Here is a 22681-nt window from a genome sequence, read left to right as displayed (position 1 = left end):
CAATGTATTACAGAGTAGAATACACAAAAATTTTGATAAGCTGACCCATGAGTGTTTTTTGCCCTTCTTCTAGGCGGAACCTCAGTCTAAACCTACAGGATGACAGCAGCTTCTTCTACGGCGTTTCCAGCCAGTATGAGAGCTCTGAGAACATGATTATCACTCATCCACTAAGGTCTGCTCTTTTGGCAAACAGGTGGTGGAGAAGGTGGAGGTAAGACAGTGGAGAACGTCAGTCATCTCTCTTTCAATTTCAAACATTAAAGGGACACGACCCACAGTTTCCTCCCTGCTGGCTCAGATGGATTCCTGTCAGCTTCCTCCGATCTGTGGTCAGGAAACTGACTCATAAATCTCCCCAATCTGACTAAGTCCTGTTTTTCCAGTTAACTATACTGAGTGGCCACTCAGTCCCCACACAGGGCTGATGGATTGTACAATATGAACACAAAGCCCATATCTCCTGGTTGAGCCATCGGCCTCAGCAGGCCACATGATTATATTTAATGGTTTCACTATTTGATTACAGTCGTCACGAGAAATGTGTTTAATGTCAAATGTGGCATGCCATATGCTGCATTAAATATATTGCATTATTCACATTACAGCTTATCCCATGAAACCACTGTATCTATTGAAGTGTCAGTGGACCATACACCCTTATGGGTTTTGTTTTTCTTTTGTAGATGGAACATTTTTTACCCTTTTCCTGGCTGTTAACTTCTCTTTCAGAATGTTGGGATCTCTTAGATGTGGGATTAATTTGCATGTTTATTTTTCACAGACGGAGTACGCGCGCTTTGAGAACGGACGATACGTGTTTCGGATCCACCGATCTCCGCTATGTGAATACATGATTAATTTCATCCACAAGCTCAAACACCTCCCTGAGAAATACATGATGAACAGCGTACTGGAAAATTTCACTATCCTTCAGGTACATACAAGAATGTGTGGTTTATTCTGGTAAACTAGACTTTAAAGACTGTGTCTCCACGCATGTTGCTAACATTTGAATGATTATTGTGAAAAGATTGACTTTCTCTTTTTTGCAACTTCACTGTGCAGATTGTTTGCTTTACAAGGTCCACACCAAACAGTCTTATCCTCTCTGTTACCAAACGGCAAACTCTTACAAAAGTATTCACACCCTAAACATAAACTTCCATATATCATTGTATTTTGTATGGCATGCATCGCATTTACCTCCGTTATTCCCCCTGGACATATTTAGATAAATAAAACCAGTTCAACCATTTGCTTTTAGAATTCACATAATTAGAAAGTATATTTCAAATGCGTGTAATTTAATCTCACTATAAATCCAGCTGTTCTGTGAAAGCCTCAGTGGTTTGTTATAGAATATTAATGTACAAACTGTATCATGAAGACTAAGAAACACAGCAGACAGGTCAGGAATATAGTTGTCAAGAAATTAAAGCAGGGCTAGTTTAAATAAACAACATCCTAAGATTTGGTTATCCTGCACGGTGTAAAAAATAAGACTTCTTCTAATTCAGCATGACTACATTATCTTTATCCACTTTTCCACTGAAGTCATTATGCTCTTGGTTTTCTAAAAGTATTTCATGTGACAAAAGAGAACAATTTTATCCTCTCGGGTTATAGGTCTCTCAATCTGGATTTATCTTCTGATAAACATATGTGAGAACAGTGACGAATTAAAAACCCTTATAAGATGCTCACATCTGAAACAACTGGCTGATGTTTACATAATATTTTTTTTTTAAATATTTGAAAAATCTGTTAAACATGTAATATCCTCACTTAAGTGGGACTACCAACAGTCTGGCAGTGTTTAGATCAGATACGTCCTAGCACATCATTTAATCTATGCTGAAGTTAGCTGGATTCTCCTGAATGAGCCGCTGTGCTCCTCAGACAACAGACACTGAGAGGAAAGTGCATCGGGTGGAGCGTATCACCACGGCAAGAGTCATTATCTGCAACAACGTTCAAAGAATTTTGTGTTCCTTCTGTTGACGGCTGCATTCCTGCAAAAACGAGCCTGGGGACAATAACTATATTGAGCCCACGCTGGCAACCGCATGGCAGCATGTCATTATAGGGCTCAATGGGCTGATTTAGTTCAGATTAACCAGCAGCTCATAATCACATACAGACAGCAGATACATGGAGACTTACTGTTGCAGCACAATGGATAGCGCCTCTTGTTACAAGTGTTTCTTTCAGTGCAAAAATACAGACAACAATGAGTTGCTAAAGCTGTGCGCTTGTGTTGTGCTTGTAGCGTTGCCATGGCATTGTCACACTCTTGCAATGATTTAGGTAGATATCAGCATTGTGTATTTAAAAAAAGAGGTTTCCTGTGCAGTAATAAAAAGTCTGGAAAGTTTGAGATTTGATTTTTCAAGTTAAAACACCAATCAGAATTGATTTCCAACCTGTTTCTGTAAGCTTCAACTTGCCAAGACTGTTTTCGTATTATTCTGCCTTCTCTGGGAAAACTACTGTATGATATAAGAAAGCATAAGAACAGCATATTTTAAAGTCTGGCTATGTTTGGAGCAGAGGCAACATCAGAGTGTGTGAGAAAGCAGTTAAACAAGACAAAATAAGTACAATATTCATTGTGATCTGTATGTAGCATCTCATATATGGTATTAGTGCATTTTTGCTGCTAGCATGAGTGTCCACCCCTAATCTGAGATTTCCTCAAGGGTGCCAACATTTCCAAAAATTTTGCACATTTTATAGTAGAGACTGAAAGCTCAAAAGGATAAAACAGAGCTGCTTTGCTGCACTCCGTTCAGCCTTTTTATCTCCTGCCTGAATGAATAACTGACAGGTCTGAACATGATGTTGGAAACAGTTTCCTTTTAACAAGATTCTTTGTTTCCTCTTGTTTTAAACACCTCACTGATATAGAAACTACCCACGTTTGAGTCTTCCTCTCTCCGTAGAAGCTTCATGCCAAAGAGTGTTAAACACACAACCTGGTGGTGCATAGTATGGTGCATTCAATGGCCAGGAGAAAACTGGGTCGTTGAGTCCTACTGCCGTTTTTCATATTTGAGTACCTAAAAGAAGGACATGTGTTTTGTTTTACACTGATATACATTTAAAGGAGCAATAAGTAAGATATTTACCGTAAAAACAACCTAAATCATTTTCATTTGTCCCCTGGGATGGAAGTAACATTCTTTATAAACCATCTTCAATGTCTTAGTCACATTTTTCATCTTTCAAATCTAGAGGTAAGGTCCAGAACTACTTTGGTTCAGAGTGTAGCCCGTGTATACTTCCTGGTGAGAGGAGCCAATCATATCGGACTTCCAAAAACAGAGCACAGCATTTGGTATTTTATTTTGGCAAAAGAGCAGCAACCTGCTAACAAGGAAGCCAGTAAGAGAAGCAGACTAGAAATAGAACAGAATAAAACGTCATATACCTATCCCGTGGAAGTAAAAATTCACAACAGCAACACACCATTTAAAAATGGCATATTAGATTGTTATCAGTGGCAAGCTTTTGTACCGATTTGAGCCACAAGGTGTCAATATTACTTATAGGTCTTTTACATCATATTTATTGTATTTGATTTGCCACATTGCAACTGACAAAATCACGGCATATGAGACATGGCACATGCCCCGATGTTGCAAGTTGTAATGTGGCAAATGTATTGCTCAGTGTGATCTGTAAGTAACTGACAGAGAACACACTAAACCCAAAATAAATTAATTAAAAAATAAAAATATATAAAACAGCTTTTTGTCCCTTAGATGTTCTCAGATCAAGATTTTAAACTGAAGCTGTGGTCCTTTAAAGGTCTGGTTAAGACGCTAAACAAATAAAGCACTCCAACTCTCTTTTTATTTTTTGCAAAGTATATTTATTGAGCTTTTTTTTAACAGAAACAAGAAAGCAAACCCTCAAAAACAGGAAATAACTCAAGGAGGAAAACAAAAAAAACCTAATTATTATCCGGGTGACAAGACAAAAAAAAAATACTTATAGTCACACAAAGCAAAATAAAATAGAAGCTAAACCAAAACAGTCCACAGTGGTTATCCAAAAGACCTTCAAGAAGAAAATACATCTTATTCAGAGTCAAAATGTATAGTTGGTTGTTCTACATGGGAGATAAATGGATGCAATGTCAAATCAAACTTAGTCTCCAACTCCCATTTTTTAAATTACAAACAATACATATATATCACTAATCACGTACCAAGTTTTAAAGAATCTGGATTTAGTGTAGGATAATACAGATCTGATTTTATAAGTATAAGTTTTATTATAAAACTAAGTCATGATGGTGATGAAGTCAACATCACCATCATGTTATTTTGTGATTAGTGGAATCTGAGGTCAATGTTTTGTACTCTTATGTCAATATTGTTACAGAAATTGCTGGAAAAGTTAGGATATTTTTTAATTAAAATAGTTCAGTTGGACCCTAAAATAAATATATATATATATTTAATTCTTCATAGTGAACACAAATTATACTGTACGCTCTCATTATTTCCCCTATGAATGCACAACCTTTCACATCTAAAGGTAGTGCATAAGGAGAAATTAAGAGATGCCAGTTTAAAATGTAAAGTTATTGATGAAGATGCACAAAGCTTTCCATCTGCTACATTCCCAGCCATGTGAGAGGAATCCATAAATATTAAGACTATTTTTTTCCTTCTGTTTTTATTTTTTCCAGGTGGTAACAAACAGGGACACCCTGGAGACCCTGCTGTGCATAGCTTACGTCTTTGAGGTGTCTACAAGCGAGCATGGCGCACAGCATCATATTTACAGGCTAGTCAAAGACTGACACAGTTACACTGTTGGAACTTGCCAGCTCTCAGACCTTTTTTGTAGCGGGAGTTAAGCAAAAGCACACCAAACAAAAGACTACAGACGCCACAGAGCTTAAAGCTGGAATCTGCCAAGTTGGTTCAGAACTCTGAGAAACACTGGCCACGTCAGGGTGCGCAAGAACACTACTACTGCTGAAGAAGATGAACCGTGGATGTCGAAAGACTGAAAAAGTGTGAAGAAGGACCATCCTACACTGTGGTCTCTATACCAAAGGAGCCAAACATGGCCAACAGAAGCTGCATGAGAGAGTTTTTGTCGGTCTTTGTGTTTATCTAGATCTTGTTTTAAATGTAGATTCTATTACAGACATGCATGTGCAGGGGGTGTCGAGTTGGACTGCCTCAGGGTGCCATCTAGTGGCTTGAATTAATATTACAGCGATAAAAAGATTCAAGATCCCTTTTGCACATCCGCTGATTACAATTGATGGTGCAGATATTTTGTGTTATCACAGTATTTCAGTGATCATGTGCAGAATCACATTCATCTCTTCTTAACAATGTTAGGATGAGCTTATTGCAGAAACCTGTTGTATTCATTTTGTTTGGCATTGATTGTTGAAAGTGTCTTGTGTTGTTTCTTGTCTTTGATTGACAAAAGTCTGAGTCCAACTGAAGGCACATAGTAACACTTCTAACCTGAACAAACTGGGATTTGTAAACTGAAGTTGTCTGCATATGCAAGTTGGCCTAGAAAAACAAGCATTTCACATACAACTCCTGTTGCTGGGTTTTTGTAAAGTGTGGTATGCATCTAATGGCATATACAATTAAAAGTAGGATTTATCCCTATAAACTTACAATTTACTGAGTACATGTGGAAGCAAAGCTCCGTATACATTTTGCTTTGCAAAAGTGCCTATGACCTCTGAACTTTTTCACATTTTCAGGTTAAAACCACAAACGTTAATGTGTTTTGTTGGGATTTTAATAGATAGACCAACAACAAGTGGGGTATAAATGGGAAGTTGAAGGAAAAGGATGCATAGTGAAACACATAAAAAAATAACAGGTGGGGTATGCATTTGTATTGAGCCACCTTTGGTCTGCCTTCAGAGGTCACCTAATTTGTAAACGAGGTTGAAACTGTAAAGCTGTTCTGTGGAGACCTCAGTGGTTTGTTACAGAACAGAAGTCACAAAGAAGTCCAAGGAACACAGCAGACAGGGCAATAAGCTTGGAACAACTCATGAAGCTTTCAGAAATATACAGAATATGGGACAACGGCAGACCAACCAAGACATATTCGCCCACCTAAACTGACAGGTTTGGTAGGACAGCATTAATCAGAGGAACAGTCAAGAGGCCTAGAGTAACTGGGGGAGCTATAAAGAGCCACTACTCAGATGGGATAATGTTCACAGGACAACTGTTAGCTGTGCCCTCTAAAAATATTGTCCTTGTTGAAGAGAAGTAAGAAGAAAGACATTAGAAGTTCATCTTAAAGTTAGTGTTTTGTGTAGCAAAACACTAACTCTACACATCATGCTTTTCAGTTCTTCTTTTCACATTGAAATCATTCAGCTGTTAATTTACCCCCTTTTTCCTGTGTTCCGGGGTGTGTCTGAGAGCAACTCGTTTTGGTCCGATCTCTAAATCTAAAAGAGGCACTTCACACCCCGCCCCCGTCCAGGTATCAGAGTGTTCCATTCCACACAGTTTGGCCATTTTTATAGTATGCTTTGGGTGGATGCTGTAATGACCAACCAAACATGTTGACTTATCCACTTGTAGCTTCAGCGTCTTTCACCTGGGACTACAAAATGGCACTGAGAAACAAAAATGGTGCATTCGCAAAATTGGTAAGCTGGTAGTCCATGACCTTGTTTAGCAGTTCCGCAGCAAATACTTTGACGTAATTGGTAAAAAAAAACAAACCTAAACATACAGACAAGAGTTACAGTAAACAGGTTTAGATCAAAGTACATTCATGTAGTTCGTGTGTGTGTGTGTGTGTGTGTGTGTGTGTGTGTGTGTGTGTGTGTGTGTGTGTGTGTGTGTGTGTGTGTGTGTGTGTAGACAGACAAACTTGTAGTTTTAAATCAAACAGAAAGTGAAACTTGTATAGGCTCAGAAACACCATCCTTTATGTTTTTAACATATGAACGCGCTAACCAATTGGCCACAGAGACTTGGCAGGCACTAGTGGTATGGGAGGCCGTCGCATCATGTACTGAACCCTTATGATATCTTTTGCTGAGTTATGATGGAATTCCATTGCCTTGATAGCTTCAGGTCTTCTCTTGTTGGTTTTGTCTGACGGTAGAATTTGTCAGTGTCAAATACTACTCGTCCAAGTCAAACTTCTTTGACCAAACATAGAAAAGAAACAAAAATAACTTCAATGTTCCACAACGGCCAAAATTCGGACGTGTACAAGTGCAAAAACGCAGACAGGATACGCCACAATTACAAACACTAGATTTAGCGATATGAAATAAAAAGGCTCATTGAAATGTTACATTATAAAGCAAAAGAGAACATCCATACCAAACATCCTCCTTTGTGTGTGACAATGATTGGTCACTTACTACACAGTGGTGACTCTCCTGAACACATCCCTTGGAAAGTTTGCCAACCTTGCTCACACAGCCCTAAACTTTCAGCAGAAATGAAGTTCAAAAGCTATGCAAACAGCAGAAAAATGTTAGAATGCTGTGGAAACTTTGAGTTTTCAAACTTAAGGAAATCCTGGACCACTTCTTAGCCATCAACTAAGAGAAAAATTCAAAATATCGCCAATGGGTTGTGCTTAAATCTGGAAAACCGTGGTTTTCATCACCGGTGAGTCTTATAACTGCCTTGAATTTTAGAAGTTTAGGTATAATTCCTCATTGACAGCTGTTATGAATATTGTTTATTTGGATCTTTGAAAGAGGTCAAATACAGGATACGTGGCAAGCCGATTTTATCTAACAATTTGGCAAGTATTGCTCAAACATGGTTGTGTAGAGGATTGTTGCTTTAACTCAATCTGCGTTTTAAAGCAAACGAACATCCCTGGGTGGGCTCGAACCACCATCCTTTCGGTTAACAGCCGAACGCGCTAACCAATTGCGCCACAGAGACTTGGCCGGCACAGTGGTATGGGAGGCCGTCGCACTCATGTACTGAACCCTTAATATCTTTTCCTGACGGCACAAACGGAATTCCATAGACCTTGAACTAGTCAAATCTAAAGGTTTTGTGTGATGGAGAATTTGTCAGTGTCAAATACTACTCGTCCAAGTCAAACTTCTTTGACCAAACATAGAAAAGAAACAAAAATAACTTCATTGTTCCACAACGGCCAAATTCGGACGTGACAAGTGCAAAAAACGCAGACAGGATACGCCACAATTACACACTAGATTTAGCGATATGAATAAAAAGGCTCATTGAAAGTTACATTATAAAGCAGAAGAGAAACATCCATACCAAACATCCTCCTTTGTGTGTGACAATATTGGTCACTTACTACACAGTGGTGACTCTCCTGAACACATCCCTTGGAAAGTATTGCCAACCTTGCTCACACAGCCCTAAACTTTCAGCAGAAATGAAGTTCAAAGCTATGCAAACAGCAGAAAAATGTTAGAATGCTGTGGAAACTTTGAGTTTTCAAACTTAAGGAAATCCTGGACCACTTCTTAGCCATCAACTAAGAGAAAAATTCAAAATATCGCCAATGGGTTGTGCTTAAATCTGGAAAACCGTGGTTTTCATCACCGGTGAGTCTTATAACTGCCTTGAATTTTAGGTATAATTCCTCATTGACAGCTGTTATGAATATTGTTTATTTGGATCTTTGAAAGAGGTCAAATACAGGATACGTGGCAAGCCGATTTTATCTAACAATTTGGCAAGTATTGCTCAAACATGGTTGTGTAGAGGATTGTTGCTTTAACTCAATCTGCGTTTTAAAGCAAACAAACGTCCCTGGGTGGGCTCGAACCACCATCCTTTCGGTTAACAGCCGAACGCGCTAACCAATTGCGCCACAGAGACTTGGCCGGCACAGTGGTATGGGAGGCCGTCGCACTCATGTACTGAACCCTTAATATCTTTTCCTGACGGCACAAACGGAATTCCATAGACCTTGAACTAGTCAAATCTAAAGGTTTTGTGTGATGGAGAATTTGTCAGTGTCAAATACTACTCGTCCAAGTCAAACTTCTTTGACCAAACATAGAAAAGAAACAAAAATAACTTCATTGTTCCACAACGGCCAAATTCGGACGTGACAAGTGCAAAAACGCAGACAGGATACGCCACAATTACACACTAGATTTAGCGATATGAATAAAAAGGCTCATTGAAAGTTACATTATAAAGCAGAAGAGAAACATCCATACCAAACATCCTCCTTTGTGTGTGACAATATTGGTCACTTACTACACAGTGGTGACTCTCCTGAACACATCCCTTGGAAAGTATTGCCAACCTTGCTCACACAGCCCTAAACTTTCAGCAGAAATGAAGTTCAAAGCTATGCAAACAGCAGAAAAATGTTAGAATGCTGTGGAAACTTTGAGTTTTCAAACTTAAGGAAATCCTGGACCACTTCTTAGCCATCAACTAAGAGAAAAATTCAAAATATCGCCAATGGGTTGTGCTTAAATCTGGAAAACCGTGGTTTTCATCACCGGTGAGTCTTATAACTGCCTTGAATTTTAGGTATAATTCCTCATTGACAGCTGTTATGAATATTGTTTATTTGGATCTTTGAAAGAGGTCAAATACAGGATACGTGGCAAGCCGATTTTATCTAACAATTTGGCAAGTATTGCTCAAACATGGTTGTGTAGAGGATTGTTGCTTTAACTCAATCTGCGTTTTAAAGCAAACAAACGTCCCTGGGTGGGCTCGAACCACCATCCTTTCGGTTAACAGCCGAACGCGCTAACCAATTGCGCCACAGAGACTTGGCCGGCACAGTGGTATGGGAGGCCGTCGCACTCATGTACTGAACCCTTAATATCTTTTCCTGACGGCACAAACGGAATTCCATAGACCTTGAACTAGTCAAATCTAAAGGTTTTGTGTGATGGAGAATTTGTCAGTGTCAAATACTACTCGTCCAAGTCAAACTTCTTTGACCAAACATAGAAAAGAAACAAAAATAACTTCATTGTTCCACAACGGCCAAATTCGGACGTGACAAGTGCAAAAACGCAGACAGGATACGCCACAATTACACACTAGATTTAGCGATATGAATAAAAAGGCTCATTGAAAGTTACATTATAAAGCAGAAGAGAAACATCCATACCAAACATCCTCCTTTGTGTGTGACAATATTGGTCACTTACTACACAGTGGTGACTCTCCTGAACACATCCCTTGGAAAGTATTGCCAACCTTGCTCACACAGCCCTAAACTTTCAGCAGAAATGAAGTTCAAAGCTATGCAAACAGCAGAAAAATGTTAGAATGCTGTGGAAACTTTGAGTTTTCAAACTTAAGGAAATCCTGGACCACTTCTTAGCCATCAACTAAGAGAAAAATTCAAAATATCGCCAATGGGTTGTGCTTAAATCTGGAAAACCGTGGTTTTCATCACCGGTGAGTCTTATAACTGCCTTGAATTTTAGAAGTTTAGGTATAATTCCTCATTGACAGCTGTTATGAATATTGTTTATTTGGATCTTTGAAAGAGGTCAAATACAGGATACGTGGCAAGCCGATTTTATCTAACAATTTGGCAAGTATTGCTCAAACATGGTTGTGTAGAGGATTGTTGCTTTAACTCAATCTGCGTTTTAAAGCAAACAAACGTCCCTGGGTGGGCTCGAACCACCATCCTTTCGGTTAACAGCCGAACGCGCTAACCAATTGCGCCACAGAGACTTGGCCGGCACAGTGGTATGGGAGGCCGTCGCACTCATGTACTGAACCCTTAATATCTTTTCCTGACGGCACAAACGGAATTCCATAGACCTTGAACTAGTCAAATCTAAAGGTTTTGTGTGATGGAGAATTTGTCAGTGTCAAATACTACTCGTCCAAGTCAAACTTCTTTGACCAAACATAGAAAAGAAACAAAAATAACTTCATTGTTCCACAACGGCCAAATTCGGACGTGACAAGTGCAAAAACGCAGACAGGATACGCCACAATTACACACTAGATTTAGCGATATGAATAAAAAGGCTCATTGAAAGTTACATTATAAAGCAGAAGAGAAACATCCATACCAAACATCCTCCTTTGTGTGTGACAATATTGGTCACTTACTACACAGTGGTGACTCTCCTGAACACATCCCTTGGAAAGTATTGCCAACCTTGCTCACACAGCCCTAAACTTTCAGCAGAAATGAAGTTCAAAGCTATGCAAACAGCAGAAAAATGTTAGAATGCTGTGGAAACTTTGAGTTTTCAAACTTAAGGAAATCCTGGACCACTTCTTAGCCATCAACTAAGAGAAAAATTCAAAATATCGCCAATGGGTTGTGCTTAAATCTGGAAAACCGTGGTTTTCATCACCGGTGAGTCTTATAACTGCCTTGAATTTTAGGTATAATTCCTCATTGACAGCTGTTATGAATATTGTTTATTTGGATCTTTGAAAGAGGTCAAATACAGGATACGTGGCAAGCCGATTTTATCTAACAATTTGGCAAGTATTGCTCAAACATGGTTGTGTAGAGGATTGTTGCTTTAACTCAATCTGCGTTTTAAAGCAAACAAACGTCCCTGGGTGGGCTCGAACCACCATCCTTTCGGTTAACAGCCGAACGCGCTAACCAATTGCGCCACAGAGACTTGGCCGGCACAGTGGTATGGGAGGCCGTCGCACTCATGTACTGAACCCTTAATATCTTTTCCTGACGGCACAAACGGAATTCCATAGACCTTGAACTAGTCAAATCTAAAGGTTTTGTGTGATGGAGAATTTGTCAGTGTCAAATACTACTCGTCCAAGTCAAACTTCTTTGACCAAACATAGAAAAGAAACAAAAATAACTTCATTGTTCCACAACGGCCAAATTCGGACGTGACAAGTGCAAAAACGCAGACAGGATACGCCACAATTACACACTAGATTTAGCGATATGAATAAAAAGGCTCATTGAAAGTTACATTATAAAGCAGAAGAGAAACATCCATACCAAACATCCTCCTTTGTGTGTGACAATATTGGTCACTTACTACACAGTGGTGACTCTCCTGAACACATCCCTTGGAAAGTATTGCCAACCTTGCTCACACAGCCCTAAACTTTCAGCAGAAATGAAGTTCAAAGCTATGCAAACAGCAGAAAAATGTTAGAATGCTGTGGAAACTTTGAGTTTTCAAACTTAAGGAAATCCTGGACCACTTCTTAGCCATCAACTAAGAGAAAAATTCAAAATATCGCCAATGGGTTGTGCTTAAATCTGGAAAACCGTGGTTTTCATCACCGGTGAGTCTTATAACTGCCTTGAATTTTAGAAGTTAGGTATAATTCCTCATTGACAGCTGTTATGAATATTGTTTATTTGGATCTTTGAAAGAGGTCAAATACAGGATACGTGGCAAGCCGATTTTATCTAACAATTTGGCAAGTATTGCTCAAACATGGTTGTGTAGAGGATTGTTGCTTTAACTCAATCTGCGTTTTAAAGCAAACAAACGTCCCTGGGTGGGCTCGAACCACCATCCTTTCGGTTAACAGCCGAACGCGCTAACCAATTGCGCCACAGAGACTTGGCCGGCACAGTGGTATGGGAGGCCGTCGCACTCATGTACTGAACCCTTAATATCTTTTCCTGACGGCACAAACGGAATTCCATAGACCTTGAACTAGTCAAATCTAAAGGTTTTGTGTGATGGAGAATTTGTCAGTGTCAAATACTACTCGTCCAAGTCAAACTTCTTTGACCAAACATAGAAAAGAAACAAAAATAACTTCATTGTTCCACAACGGCCAAATTCGGACGTGACAAGTGCAAAAACGCAGACAGGATACGCCACAATTACACACTAGATTTAGCGATATGAATAAAAAGGCTCATTGAAAGTTACATTATAAAGCAGAAGAGAAACATCCATACCAAACATCCTCCTTTGTGTGTGACAATATTGGTCACTTACTACACAGTGGTGACTCTCCTGAACACATCCCTTGGAAAGTATTGCCAACCTTGCTCACACAGCCCTAAACTTTCAGCAGAAATGAAGTTCAAAGCTATGCAAACAGCAGAAAAATGTTAGAATGCTGTGGAAACTTTGAGTTTTCAAACTTAAGGAAATCCTGGACCACTTCTTAGCCATCAACTAAGAGAAAAATTCAAAATATCGCCAATGGGTTGTGCTTAAATCTGGAAAACCGTGGTTTTCATCACCGGTGAGTCTTATAACTGCCTTGAATTTTAGGTATAATTCCTCATTGACAGCTGTTATGAATATTGTTTATTTGGATCTTTGAAAGAGGTCAAATACAGGATACGTGGCAAGCCGATTTTATCTAACAATTTGGCAAGTATTGCTCAAACATGGTTGTGTAGAGGATTGTTGCTTTAACTCAATCTGCGTTTTAAAGCAAACAAACGTCCCTGGGTGGGCTCGAACCACCATCCTTTCGGTTAACAGCCGAACGCGCTAACCAATTGCGCCACAGAGACTTGGCCGGCACAGTGGTATGGGAGGCCGTCGCACTCATGTACTGAACCCTTAATATCTTTTCCTGACGGCACAAACGGAATTCCATAGACCTTGAACTAGTCAAATCTAAAGGTTTTGTGTGATGGAGAATTTGTCAGTGTCAAATACTACTCGTCCAAGTCAAACTTCTTTGACCAAACATAGAAAAGAAACAAAAATAACTTCATTGTTCCACAACGGCCAAATTCGGACGTGACAAGTGCAAAAACGCAGACAGGATACGCCACAATTACACACTAGATTTAGCGATATGAATAAAAAGGCTCATTGAAAGTTACATTATAAAGCAGAAGAGAAACATCCATACCAAACATCCTCCTTTGTGTGTGACAATATTGGTCACTTACTACACAGTGGTGACTCTCCTGAACACATCCCTTGGAAAGTATTGCCAACCTTGCTCACACAGCCCTAAACTTTCAGCAGAAATGAAGTTCAAAGCTATGCAAACAGCAGAAAAATGTTAGAATGCTGTGGAAACTTTGAGTTTTCAAACTTAAGGAAATCCTGGACCACTTCTTAGCCATCAACTAAGAGAAAAATTCAAAATATCGCCAATGGGTTGTGCTTAAATCTGGAAAACCGTGGTTTTCATCACCGGTGAGTCTTATAACTGCCTTGAATTTTAGGTATAATTCCTCATTGACAGCTGTTATGAATATTGTTTATTTGGATCTTTGAAAGAGGTCAAATACAGGATACGTGGCAAGCCGATTTTATCTAACAATTTGGCAAGTATTGCTCAAACATGGTTGTGTAGAGGATTGTTGCTTTAACTCAATCTGCGTTTTAAAGCAAACAAACGTCCCTGGGTGGGCTCGAACCACCATCCTTTCGGTTAACAGCCGAACGCGCTAACCAATTGCGCCACAGAGACTTGGCCGGCACAGTGGTATGGGAGGCCGTCGCACTCATGTACTGAACCCTTAATATCTTTTCCTGACGGCACAAACGGAATTCCATAGACCTTGAACTAGTCAAATCTAAAGGTTTTGTGTGATGGAGAATTTGTCAGTGTCAAATACTACTCGTCCAAGTCAAACTTCTTTGACCAAACATAGAAAAGAAACAAAAATAACTTCATTGTTCCACAACGGCCAAATTCGGACGTGACAAGTGCAAAAACGCAGACAGGATACGCCACAATTACACACTAGATTTAGCGATATGAATAAAAAGGCTCATTGAAAGTTACATTATAAAGCAGAAGAGAAACATCCATACCAAACATCCTCCTTTGTGTGTGACAATATTGGTCACTTACTACACAGTGGTGACTCTCCTGAACACATCCCTTGGAAAGTATTGCCAACCTTGCTCACACAGCCCTAAACTTTCAGCAGAAATGAAGTTCAAAGCTATGCAAACAGCAGAAAAATGTTAGAATGCTGTGGAAACTTTGAGTTTTCAAACTTAAGGAAATCCTGGACCACTTCTTAGCCATCAACTAAGAGAAAAATTCAAAATATCGCCAATGGGTTGTGCTTAAATCTGGAAAACCGTGGTTTTCATCACCGGTGAGTCTTATAACTGCCTTGAATTTTAGAAGTTTAGGTATAATTCCTCATTGACAGCTGTTATGAATATTGTTTATTTGGATCTTTGAAAGAGGTCAAATACAGGATACGTGGCAAGCCGATTTTATCTAACAATTTGGCAAGTATTGCTCAAACATGGTTGTGTAGAGGATTGTTGCTTTAACTCAATCTGCGTTTTAAAGCAAACAAACGTCCCTGGGTGGGCTCGAACCACCATCCTTTCGGTTAACAGCCGAACGCGCTAACCAATTGCGCCACAGAGACTTGGCCGGCACAGTGGTATGGGAGGCCGTCGCACTCATGTACTGAACCCTTAATATCTTTTCCTGACGGCACAAACGGAATTCCATAGACCTTGAACTAGTCAAATCTAAAGGTTTTGTGTGATGGAGAATTTGTCAGTGTCAAATACTACTCGTCCAAGTCAAACTTCTTTGACCAAACATAGAAAAGAAACAAAAATAACTTCATTGTTCCACAACGGCCAAATTCGGACGTGACAAGTGCAAAAACGCAGACAGGATACGCCACAATTACACACTAGATTTAGCGATATGAATAAAAAGGCTCATTGAAAGTTACATTATAAAGCAGAAGAGAAACATCCATACCAAACATCCTCCTTTGTGTGTGACAATATTGGTCACTTACTACACAGTGGTGACTCTCCTGAACACATCCCTTGGAAAGTATTGCCAACCTTGCTCACACAGCCCTAAACTTTCAGCAGAAATGAAGTTCAAAGCTATGCAAACAGCAGAAAAATGTTAGAATGCTGTGGAAACTTTGAGTTTTCAAACTTAAGGAAATCCTGGACCACTTCTTAGCCATCAACTAAGAGAAAAATTCAAAATATCGCCAATGGGTTGTGCTTAAATCTGGAAAACCGTGGTTTTCATCACCGGTGAGTCTTATAACTGCCTTGAATTTTAGAAGTTAGGTATAATTCCTCATTGACAGCTGTTATGAATATTGTTTATTTGGATCTTTGAAAGAGGTCAAATACAGGATACGTGGCAAGCCGATTTTATCTAACAATTTGGCAAGTATTGCTCAAACATGGTTGTGTAGAGGATTGTTGCTTTAACTCAATCTGCGTTTTAAAGCAAACAAACGTCCCTGGGTGGGCTCGAACCACCATCCTTTCGGTTAACAGCCGAACGCGCTAACCAATTGCGCCACAGAGACTTGGCCGGCACAGTGGTATGGGAGGCCGTCGCACTCATGTACTGAACCCTTAATATCTTTTCCTGACGGCACAAACGGAATTCCATAGACCTTGAACTAGTCAAATCTAAAGGTTTTGTGTGATGGAGAATTTGTCAGTGTCAAATACTACTCGTCCAAGTCAAACTTCTTTGACCAAACATAGAAAAGAAACAAAAATAACTTCATTGTTCCACAACGGCCAAATTCGGACGTGACAAGTGCAAAAACGCAGACAGGATACGCCACAATTACACACTAGATTTAGCGATATGAATAAAAAGGCTCATTGAAAGTTACATTATAAAGCAGAAGAGAAACATCCATACCAAACATCCTCCTTTGTGTGTGACAATATTGGTCACTTACTACACAGTGGTGACTCTCCTGAACACATCCCTTGGAAAGTATTGCCAACCTTGCTCACACAGCCCTAAACTTTCAGCAGAAATGAAGTTCAAAGCTATGCAAACAGCAGAAAAATGTTAGAATGCTGTGGAAACTTTGAGTTTTCAAACTTAAGGAAATCCTGGACCACTTCTTAGCCATCAACTAAGAGAAAAATTCAAAATATCGCCAATGGGTTGTGCTTAAATCTGGAAAACCGTGGTTTTCATCACCGGTGAGTCTTATAACTGCCTTGAATTTTAGAAGTTTAGGTATAATTCCTCATTGACAGCTGTTATGAATATTGTTTATTTGGATCTTTGAAAGAGGTCAAATACAGGATACGTGGCAAGCCGATTTTATCTAACAATTTGGCAAGTATTGCTCAAACATGGTTGTGTAGAGGATTGTTGCTTTAACTCAATCTGCGTTTTAAAGCAAACAAACGTCCCTGGGTGGGCTCGAACCACCATCCTTTCGGTTAACAGCCGAACGCGCTAACCAATTGCGCCACAGAGACTTGGCCGGCACAGTGGTATGGGAGGCCGTCGCACTCATGTACTGAACCCTTAATATCTTTTCCTGACGGCACAAACGGAATTCCATAGACCTTGAACTAGTCAAATCTAAAGGTTTTGTGTGATGGAGAATTTGTCAGTGTCAAATACTACTCGTCCAAGTCAAACTTCTTTGACCAAACATAGAAAAGAAACAAAAATAACTTCATTGTTCCACAACGGCCAAATTCGGACGTGACAAGTGCAAAAACGCAGACAGGATACGCCACAATTACACACTAGATTTAGCGATATGAATAAAAAGGCTCATTGAAAGTTACATTATAAAGCAGAAGAGAAACATCCATACCAAACATCCTCCTTTGTGTGTGACAATATTGGTCACTTACTACACAGTGGTGACTCTCCTGAACACATCCCTTGGAAAGTATTGCCAACCTTGCTCACACAGCCCTAAACTTTCAGCAGAAATGAAGTTCAAAGCTATGCAAACAGCAGAAAAATGTTAGAATGCTGTGGAAACTTTGAGTTTTCAAACTTAAGGAAATCCTGGACCACTTCTTAGCCATCAACTAAGAGAAAAATTCAAAATATCGCCAATGGGTTGTGCTTAAATCTGGAAAACCGTGGTTTTCATCACCGGTGAGTCTTATAACTGCCTTGAATTTTAGAAGTTTAGGTATAATTCCTCATTGACAGCTGTTATGAATATTGTTTATTTGGATCTTTGAAAGAGGTCAAATACAGGATACGTGGCAAGCCGATTTTATCTAACAATTTGGCAAGTATTGCTCAAACATGGTTGTGTAGAGGATTGTTGCTTTAACTCAATCTGCGTTTTAAAGCAAACAAACGTCCCTGGGTGGGCTCGAACCACCATCCTTTCGGTTAACAGCCGAACGCGCTAACCAATTGCGCCACAGAGACTTGGCCGGCACAGTGGTATGGGAGGCCGTCGCACTCATGTACTGAACCCTTAATATCTTTTCCTGACGGCACAAACGGAATTCCATAGACCTTGAACTAGTCAAATCTAAAGGTTTTGTGTGATGGAGAATTTGTCAGTGTCAAATACTACTCGTCCAAGTCAAACTTCTTTGACCAAACATAGAAAAGAAACAAAAATAACTTCATTGTTCCACAACGGCCAAATTCGGACGTGACAAGTGCAAAAACGCAGACAGGATACGCCACAATTACACACTAGATTTAGCGATATGAATAAAAAGGCTCATTGAAAGTTACATTATAAAGCAGAAGAGAAACATCCATACCAAACATCCTCCTTTGTGTGTGACAATATTGGTCACTTACTACACAGTGGTGACTCTCCTGAACACATCCCTTGGAAAGTATTGCCAACCTTGCTCACACAGCCCTAAACTTTCAGCAGAAATGAAGTTCAAAGCTATGCAAACAGCAGAAAAATGTTAGAATGCTGTGGAAACTTTGAGTTTTCAAACTTAAGGAAATCCTGGACCACTTCTTAGCCATCAACTAAGAGAAAAATTCAAAATATCGCCAATGGGTTGTGCTTAAATCTGGAAAACCGTGGTTTTCATCACCGGTGAGTCTTATAACTGCCTTGAATTTTAGGTATAATTCCTCATTGACAGCTGTTATGAATATTGTTTATTTGGATCTTTGAAAGAGGTCAAATACAGGATACGTGGCAAGCCGATTTTATCTAACAATTTGGCAAGTATTGCTCAAACATGGTTGTGTAGAGGATTGTTGCTTTAACTCAATCTGCGTTTTAAAGCAAACAAACGTCCCTGGGTGGGCTCGAACCACCATCCTTTCGGTTAACAGCCGAACGCGCTAACCAATTGCGCCACAGAGACTTGGCCGGCACAGTGGTATGGGAGGCCGTCGCACTCATGTACTGAACCCTTAATATCTTTTCCTGACGGCACAAACGGAATTCCATAGACCTTGAACTAGTCAAATCTAAAGGTTTTGTGTGATGGAGAATTTGTCAGTGTCAAATACTACTCGTCCAAGTCAAACTTCTTTGACCAAACATAGAAAAGAAACAAAAATAACTTCATTGTTCCACAACGGCCAAATTCGGACGTGACAAGTGCAAAAACGCAGACAGGATACGCCACAATTACACACTAGATTTAGCGATATGAATAAAAAGGCTCATTGAAAGTTACATTATAAAGCAGAAGAGAAACATCCATACCAAACATCCTCCTTTGTGTGTGACAATATTGGTCACTTACTACACAGTGGTGACTCTCCTGAACACATCCCTTGGAAAGTATTGCCAACCTTGCTCACACAGCCCTAAACTTTCAGCAGAAATGAAGTTCAAAGCTATGCAAACAGCAGAAAAATGTTAGAATGCTGTGGAAACTTTGAGTTTTCAAACTTAAGGAAATCCTGGACCACTTCTTAGCCATCAACTAAGAGAAAAATTCAAAATATCGCCAATGGGTTGTGCTTAAATCTGGAAAACCGTGGTTTTCATCACCGGTGAGTCTTATAACTGCCTTGAATTTTAGAAGTTTAGGTATAATTCCTCATTGACAGCTGTTATGAATATTGTTTATTTGGATCTTTGAAAGAGGTCAAATACAGGATACGTGGCAAGCCGATTTTATCTAACAATTTGGCAAGTATTGCTCAAACATGGTTGTGTAGAGGATTGTTGCTTTAACTCAATCTGCGTTTTAAAGCAAACAAACGTCCCTGGGTGGGCTCGAACCACCATCCTTTCGGTTAACAGCCGAACGCGCTAACCAATTGCGCCACAGAGACTTGGCCGGCACAGTGGTATGGGAGGCCGTCGCACTCATGTACTGAACCCTTAATATCTTTTCCTGACGGCACAAACGGAATTCCATAGACCTTGAACTAGTCAAATCTAAAGGTTTTGTGTGATGGAGAATTTGTCAGTGTCAAATACTACTCGTCCAAGTCAAACTTCTTTGACCAAACATAGAAAAGAAACAAAAATAACTTCATTGTTCCACAACGGCCAAATTCGGACGTGACAAGTGCAAAAACGCAGACAGGATACGCCACAATTACACACTAGATTTAGCGATATGAATAAAAAGGCTCATTGAAAGTTACATTATAAAGCAGAAGAGAAACATCCATACCAAACATCCTCCTTTGTGTGTGACAATATTGGTCACTTACTACACAGTGGTGACTCTCCTGAACACATCCCTTGGAAAGTATTGCCAACCTTGCTCACACAGCCCTAAACTTTCAGCAGAAATGAAGTTCAAAGCTATGCAAACAGCAGAAAAATGTTAGAATGCTGTGGAAACTTTGAGTTTTCAAACTTAAGGAAATCCTGGACCACTTCTTAGCCATCAACTAAGAGAAAAATTCAAAATATCGCCAATGGGTTGTGCTTAAATCTGGAAAACCGTGGTTTTCATCACCGGTGAGTCTTATAACTGCCTTGAATTTAGAAGTTTAGGTATAATTCCTCATTGACAGCTGTTATGAATATTGTTTATTTGGATCTTTGAAAGAGGTCAAATACAGGATACGTGGCAAGCCGATTTTATCTAACAATTTGGCAAGTATTGCTCAAACATGGTTGTGTAGAGGATTGTTGCTTTAACTCAATCTGCGTTTTAAAGCAAACAAACGTCCCTGGGTGGGCTCGAACCACCATCCTTTCGGTTAACAGCCGAACGCGCTAACCAATTGCGCCACAGAGACTTGGCCGGCACAGTGGTATGGGAGGCCGTCGCACTCATGTACTGAACCCTTAATATCTTTTCCTGACGGCACAAACGGAATTCCATAGACCTTGAACTAGTCAAATCTAAAGGTTTTGTGTGATGGAGAATTTGTCAGTGTCAAATACTACTCGTCCAAGTCAAACTTCTTTGACCAAACATAGAAAAGAAACAAAAATAACTTCATTGTTCCACAACGGCCAAATTCGGACGTGACAAGTGCAAAAACGCAGACAGGATACGCCACAATTACACACTAGATTTAGCGATATGAATAAAAAGGCTCATTGAAAGTTACATTATAAAGCAGAAGAGAAACATCCATACCAAACATCCTCCTTTGTGTGTGACAATATTGGTCACTTACTACACAGTGGTGACTCTCCTGAACACATCCCTTGGAAAGTATTGCCAACCTTGCTCACACAGCCCTAAACTTTCAGCAGAAATGAAGTTCAAAGCTATGCAAACAGCAGAAAAATGTTAGAATGCTGTGGAAACTTTGAGTTTTCAAACTTAAGGAAATCCTGGACCACTTCTTAGCCATCAACTAAGAGAAAAATTCAAAATATCGCCAATGGGTTGTGCTTAAATCTGGAAAACCGTGGTTTTCATCACCGGTGAGTCTTATAACTGCCTTGAATTTTAGGTATAATTCCTCATTGACAGCTGTTATGAATATTGTTTATTTGGATCTTTGAAAGAGGTCAAATACAGGATACGTGGCAAGCCGATTTTATCTAACAATTTGGCAAGTATTGCTCAAACATGGTTGTGTAGAGGATTGTTGCTTTAACTCAATCTGCGTTTTAAAGCAAACAAACGTCCCTGGGTGGGCTCGAACCACCATCCTTTCGGTTAACAGCCGAACGCGCTAACCAATTGCGCCACAGAGACTTGGCCGGCACAGTGGTATGGGAGGCCGTCGCACTCATGTACTGAACCCTTAATATCTTTTCCTGACGGCACAAACGGAATTCCATAGACCTTGAACTAGTCAAATCTAAAGGTTTTGTGTGATGGAGAATTTGTCAGTGTCAAATACTACTCGTCCAAGTCAAACTTCTTTGACCAAACATAGAAAAGAAACAAAAATAACTTCATTGTTCCACAACGGCCAAATTCGGACGTGACAAGTGCAAAAACGCAGACAGGATACGCCACAATTACACACTAGATTTAGCGATATGAATAAAAAGGCTCATTGAAAGTTACATTATAAAGCAGAAGAGAAACATCCATACCAAACATCCTCCTTTGTGTGTGACAATATTGGTCACTTACTACACAGTGGTGACTCTCCTGAACACATCCCTTGGAAAGTATTGCCAACCTTGCTCACACAGCCCTAAACTTTCAGCAGAAATGAAGTTCAAAGCTATGCAAACAGCAGAAAAATGTTAGAATGCTGTGGAAACTTTGAGTTTTCAAACTTAAGGAAATCCTGGACCACTTCTTAGCCATCAACTAAGAGAAAAATTCAAAATATCGCCAATGGGTTGTGCTTAAATCTGGAAAACCGTGGTTTTCATCACCGGTGAGTCTTATAACTGCCTTGAATTTTAGAAGTTTAGGTATAATTCCTCATTGACAGCTGTTATGAATATTGTTTATTTGGATCTTTGAAAGAGGTCAAATACAGGATACGTGGCAAGCCGATTTTATCTAACAATTTGGCAAGTATTGCTCAAACATGGTTGTGTAGAGGATTGTTGCTTTAACTCAATCTGCGTTTTAAAGCAAACAAACGTCCCTGGGTGGGCTCGAACCACCATCCTTTCGGTTAACAGCCGAACGCGCTAACCAATTGCGCCACAGAGACTTGGCCGG

At 39.7% G+C, this 22681-nt stretch overlaps 1 protein-coding gene and 16 non-coding genes across 17 annotated transcripts; 1 reads left to right on the top strand and 16 right to left on the bottom strand.

Annotated features, from left to right (window-relative positions):
* Window positions 1-73: 73 nt before the first annotated feature.
* Window positions 74-5662, top strand: LOC118560930 (protein scalloped-like; the record flags this gene model as incomplete). Its single annotated transcript, XM_036132483.1, is given in 4 exon segments — window positions 74-162; window positions 165-214; window positions 785-937; window positions 4703-5662. Coding segments are annotated over 4 exon segments (406 nt in total), but the record flags the coding sequence as incomplete, so codon positions are not given.
* A 3113-nt stretch (window positions 5663-8775) lies between these two features.
* trnan-guu lies at window positions 8776-8849 on the bottom strand. Its single transcript has one exon. It is a non-coding gene; the product is annotated as a tRNA-Asn (tRNA).
* An 843-nt stretch (window positions 8850-9692) lies between these two features.
* Window positions 9693-9766, bottom strand: trnan-guu. The gene has a single exon. It is a non-coding gene; the product is annotated as a tRNA-Asn (tRNA).
* Window positions 9767-10617: 851 nt separating this feature from the next.
* Window positions 10618-10691, bottom strand: trnan-guu. Its single transcript has one exon. It is a non-coding gene; the product is annotated as a tRNA-Asn (tRNA).
* An 843-nt stretch (window positions 10692-11534) lies between these two features.
* trnan-guu lies at window positions 11535-11608 on the bottom strand. The gene has a single exon. It is a non-coding gene; the product is annotated as a tRNA-Asn (tRNA).
* An 850-nt stretch (window positions 11609-12458) lies between these two features.
* trnan-guu lies at window positions 12459-12532 on the bottom strand. The gene has a single exon. It is a non-coding gene; the product is annotated as a tRNA-Asn (tRNA).
* Window positions 12533-13375: 843 nt separating this feature from the next.
* Window positions 13376-13449, bottom strand: trnan-guu. The gene has a single exon. It is a non-coding gene; the product is annotated as a tRNA-Asn (tRNA).
* Window positions 13450-14292: 843 nt separating this feature from the next.
* trnan-guu lies at window positions 14293-14366 on the bottom strand. The gene has a single exon. It is a non-coding gene; the product is annotated as a tRNA-Asn (tRNA).
* An 851-nt stretch (window positions 14367-15217) lies between these two features.
* trnan-guu lies at window positions 15218-15291 on the bottom strand. The gene has a single exon. It is a non-coding gene; the product is annotated as a tRNA-Asn (tRNA).
* Window positions 15292-16141: 850 nt separating this feature from the next.
* On the bottom strand, window positions 16142-16215 carry trnan-guu. Its single transcript has one exon. It is a non-coding gene; the product is annotated as a tRNA-Asn (tRNA).
* An 851-nt stretch (window positions 16216-17066) lies between these two features.
* trnan-guu lies at window positions 17067-17140 on the bottom strand. The gene has a single exon. It is a non-coding gene; the product is annotated as a tRNA-Asn (tRNA).
* Window positions 17141-17991: 851 nt separating this feature from the next.
* Window positions 17992-18065, bottom strand: trnan-guu. Its single transcript has one exon. It is a non-coding gene; the product is annotated as a tRNA-Asn (tRNA).
* An 843-nt stretch (window positions 18066-18908) lies between these two features.
* Window positions 18909-18982, bottom strand: trnan-guu. Its single transcript has one exon. It is a non-coding gene; the product is annotated as a tRNA-Asn (tRNA).
* An 851-nt stretch (window positions 18983-19833) lies between these two features.
* On the bottom strand, window positions 19834-19907 carry trnan-guu. The gene has a single exon. It is a non-coding gene; the product is annotated as a tRNA-Asn (tRNA).
* An 850-nt stretch (window positions 19908-20757) lies between these two features.
* Window positions 20758-20831, bottom strand: trnan-guu. The gene has a single exon. It is a non-coding gene; the product is annotated as a tRNA-Asn (tRNA).
* Window positions 20832-21674: 843 nt separating this feature from the next.
* On the bottom strand, window positions 21675-21748 carry trnan-guu. Its single transcript has one exon. It is a non-coding gene; the product is annotated as a tRNA-Asn (tRNA).
* Window positions 21749-22599: 851 nt separating this feature from the next.
* trnan-guu lies at window positions 22600-22673 on the bottom strand. The gene has a single exon. It is a non-coding gene; the product is annotated as a tRNA-Asn (tRNA).
* Window positions 22674-22681: the final 8 nt, after the last annotated feature.

This window comes from Fundulus heteroclitus, unplaced genomic scaffold (assembly GCF_011125445.2).
Source record: "Fundulus heteroclitus isolate FHET01 unplaced genomic scaffold, MU-UCD_Fhet_4.1 scaffold_52, whole genome shotgun sequence".
In the NCBI taxonomy this organism is placed as follows: domain Eukaryota; kingdom Metazoa; phylum Chordata; class Actinopteri; order Cyprinodontiformes; family Fundulidae; genus Fundulus; species Fundulus heteroclitus.
The sequence above is the reverse complement of the archived record's forward strand: the minus strand, read 5'-3'. Positions and strand labels throughout refer to the sequence as shown.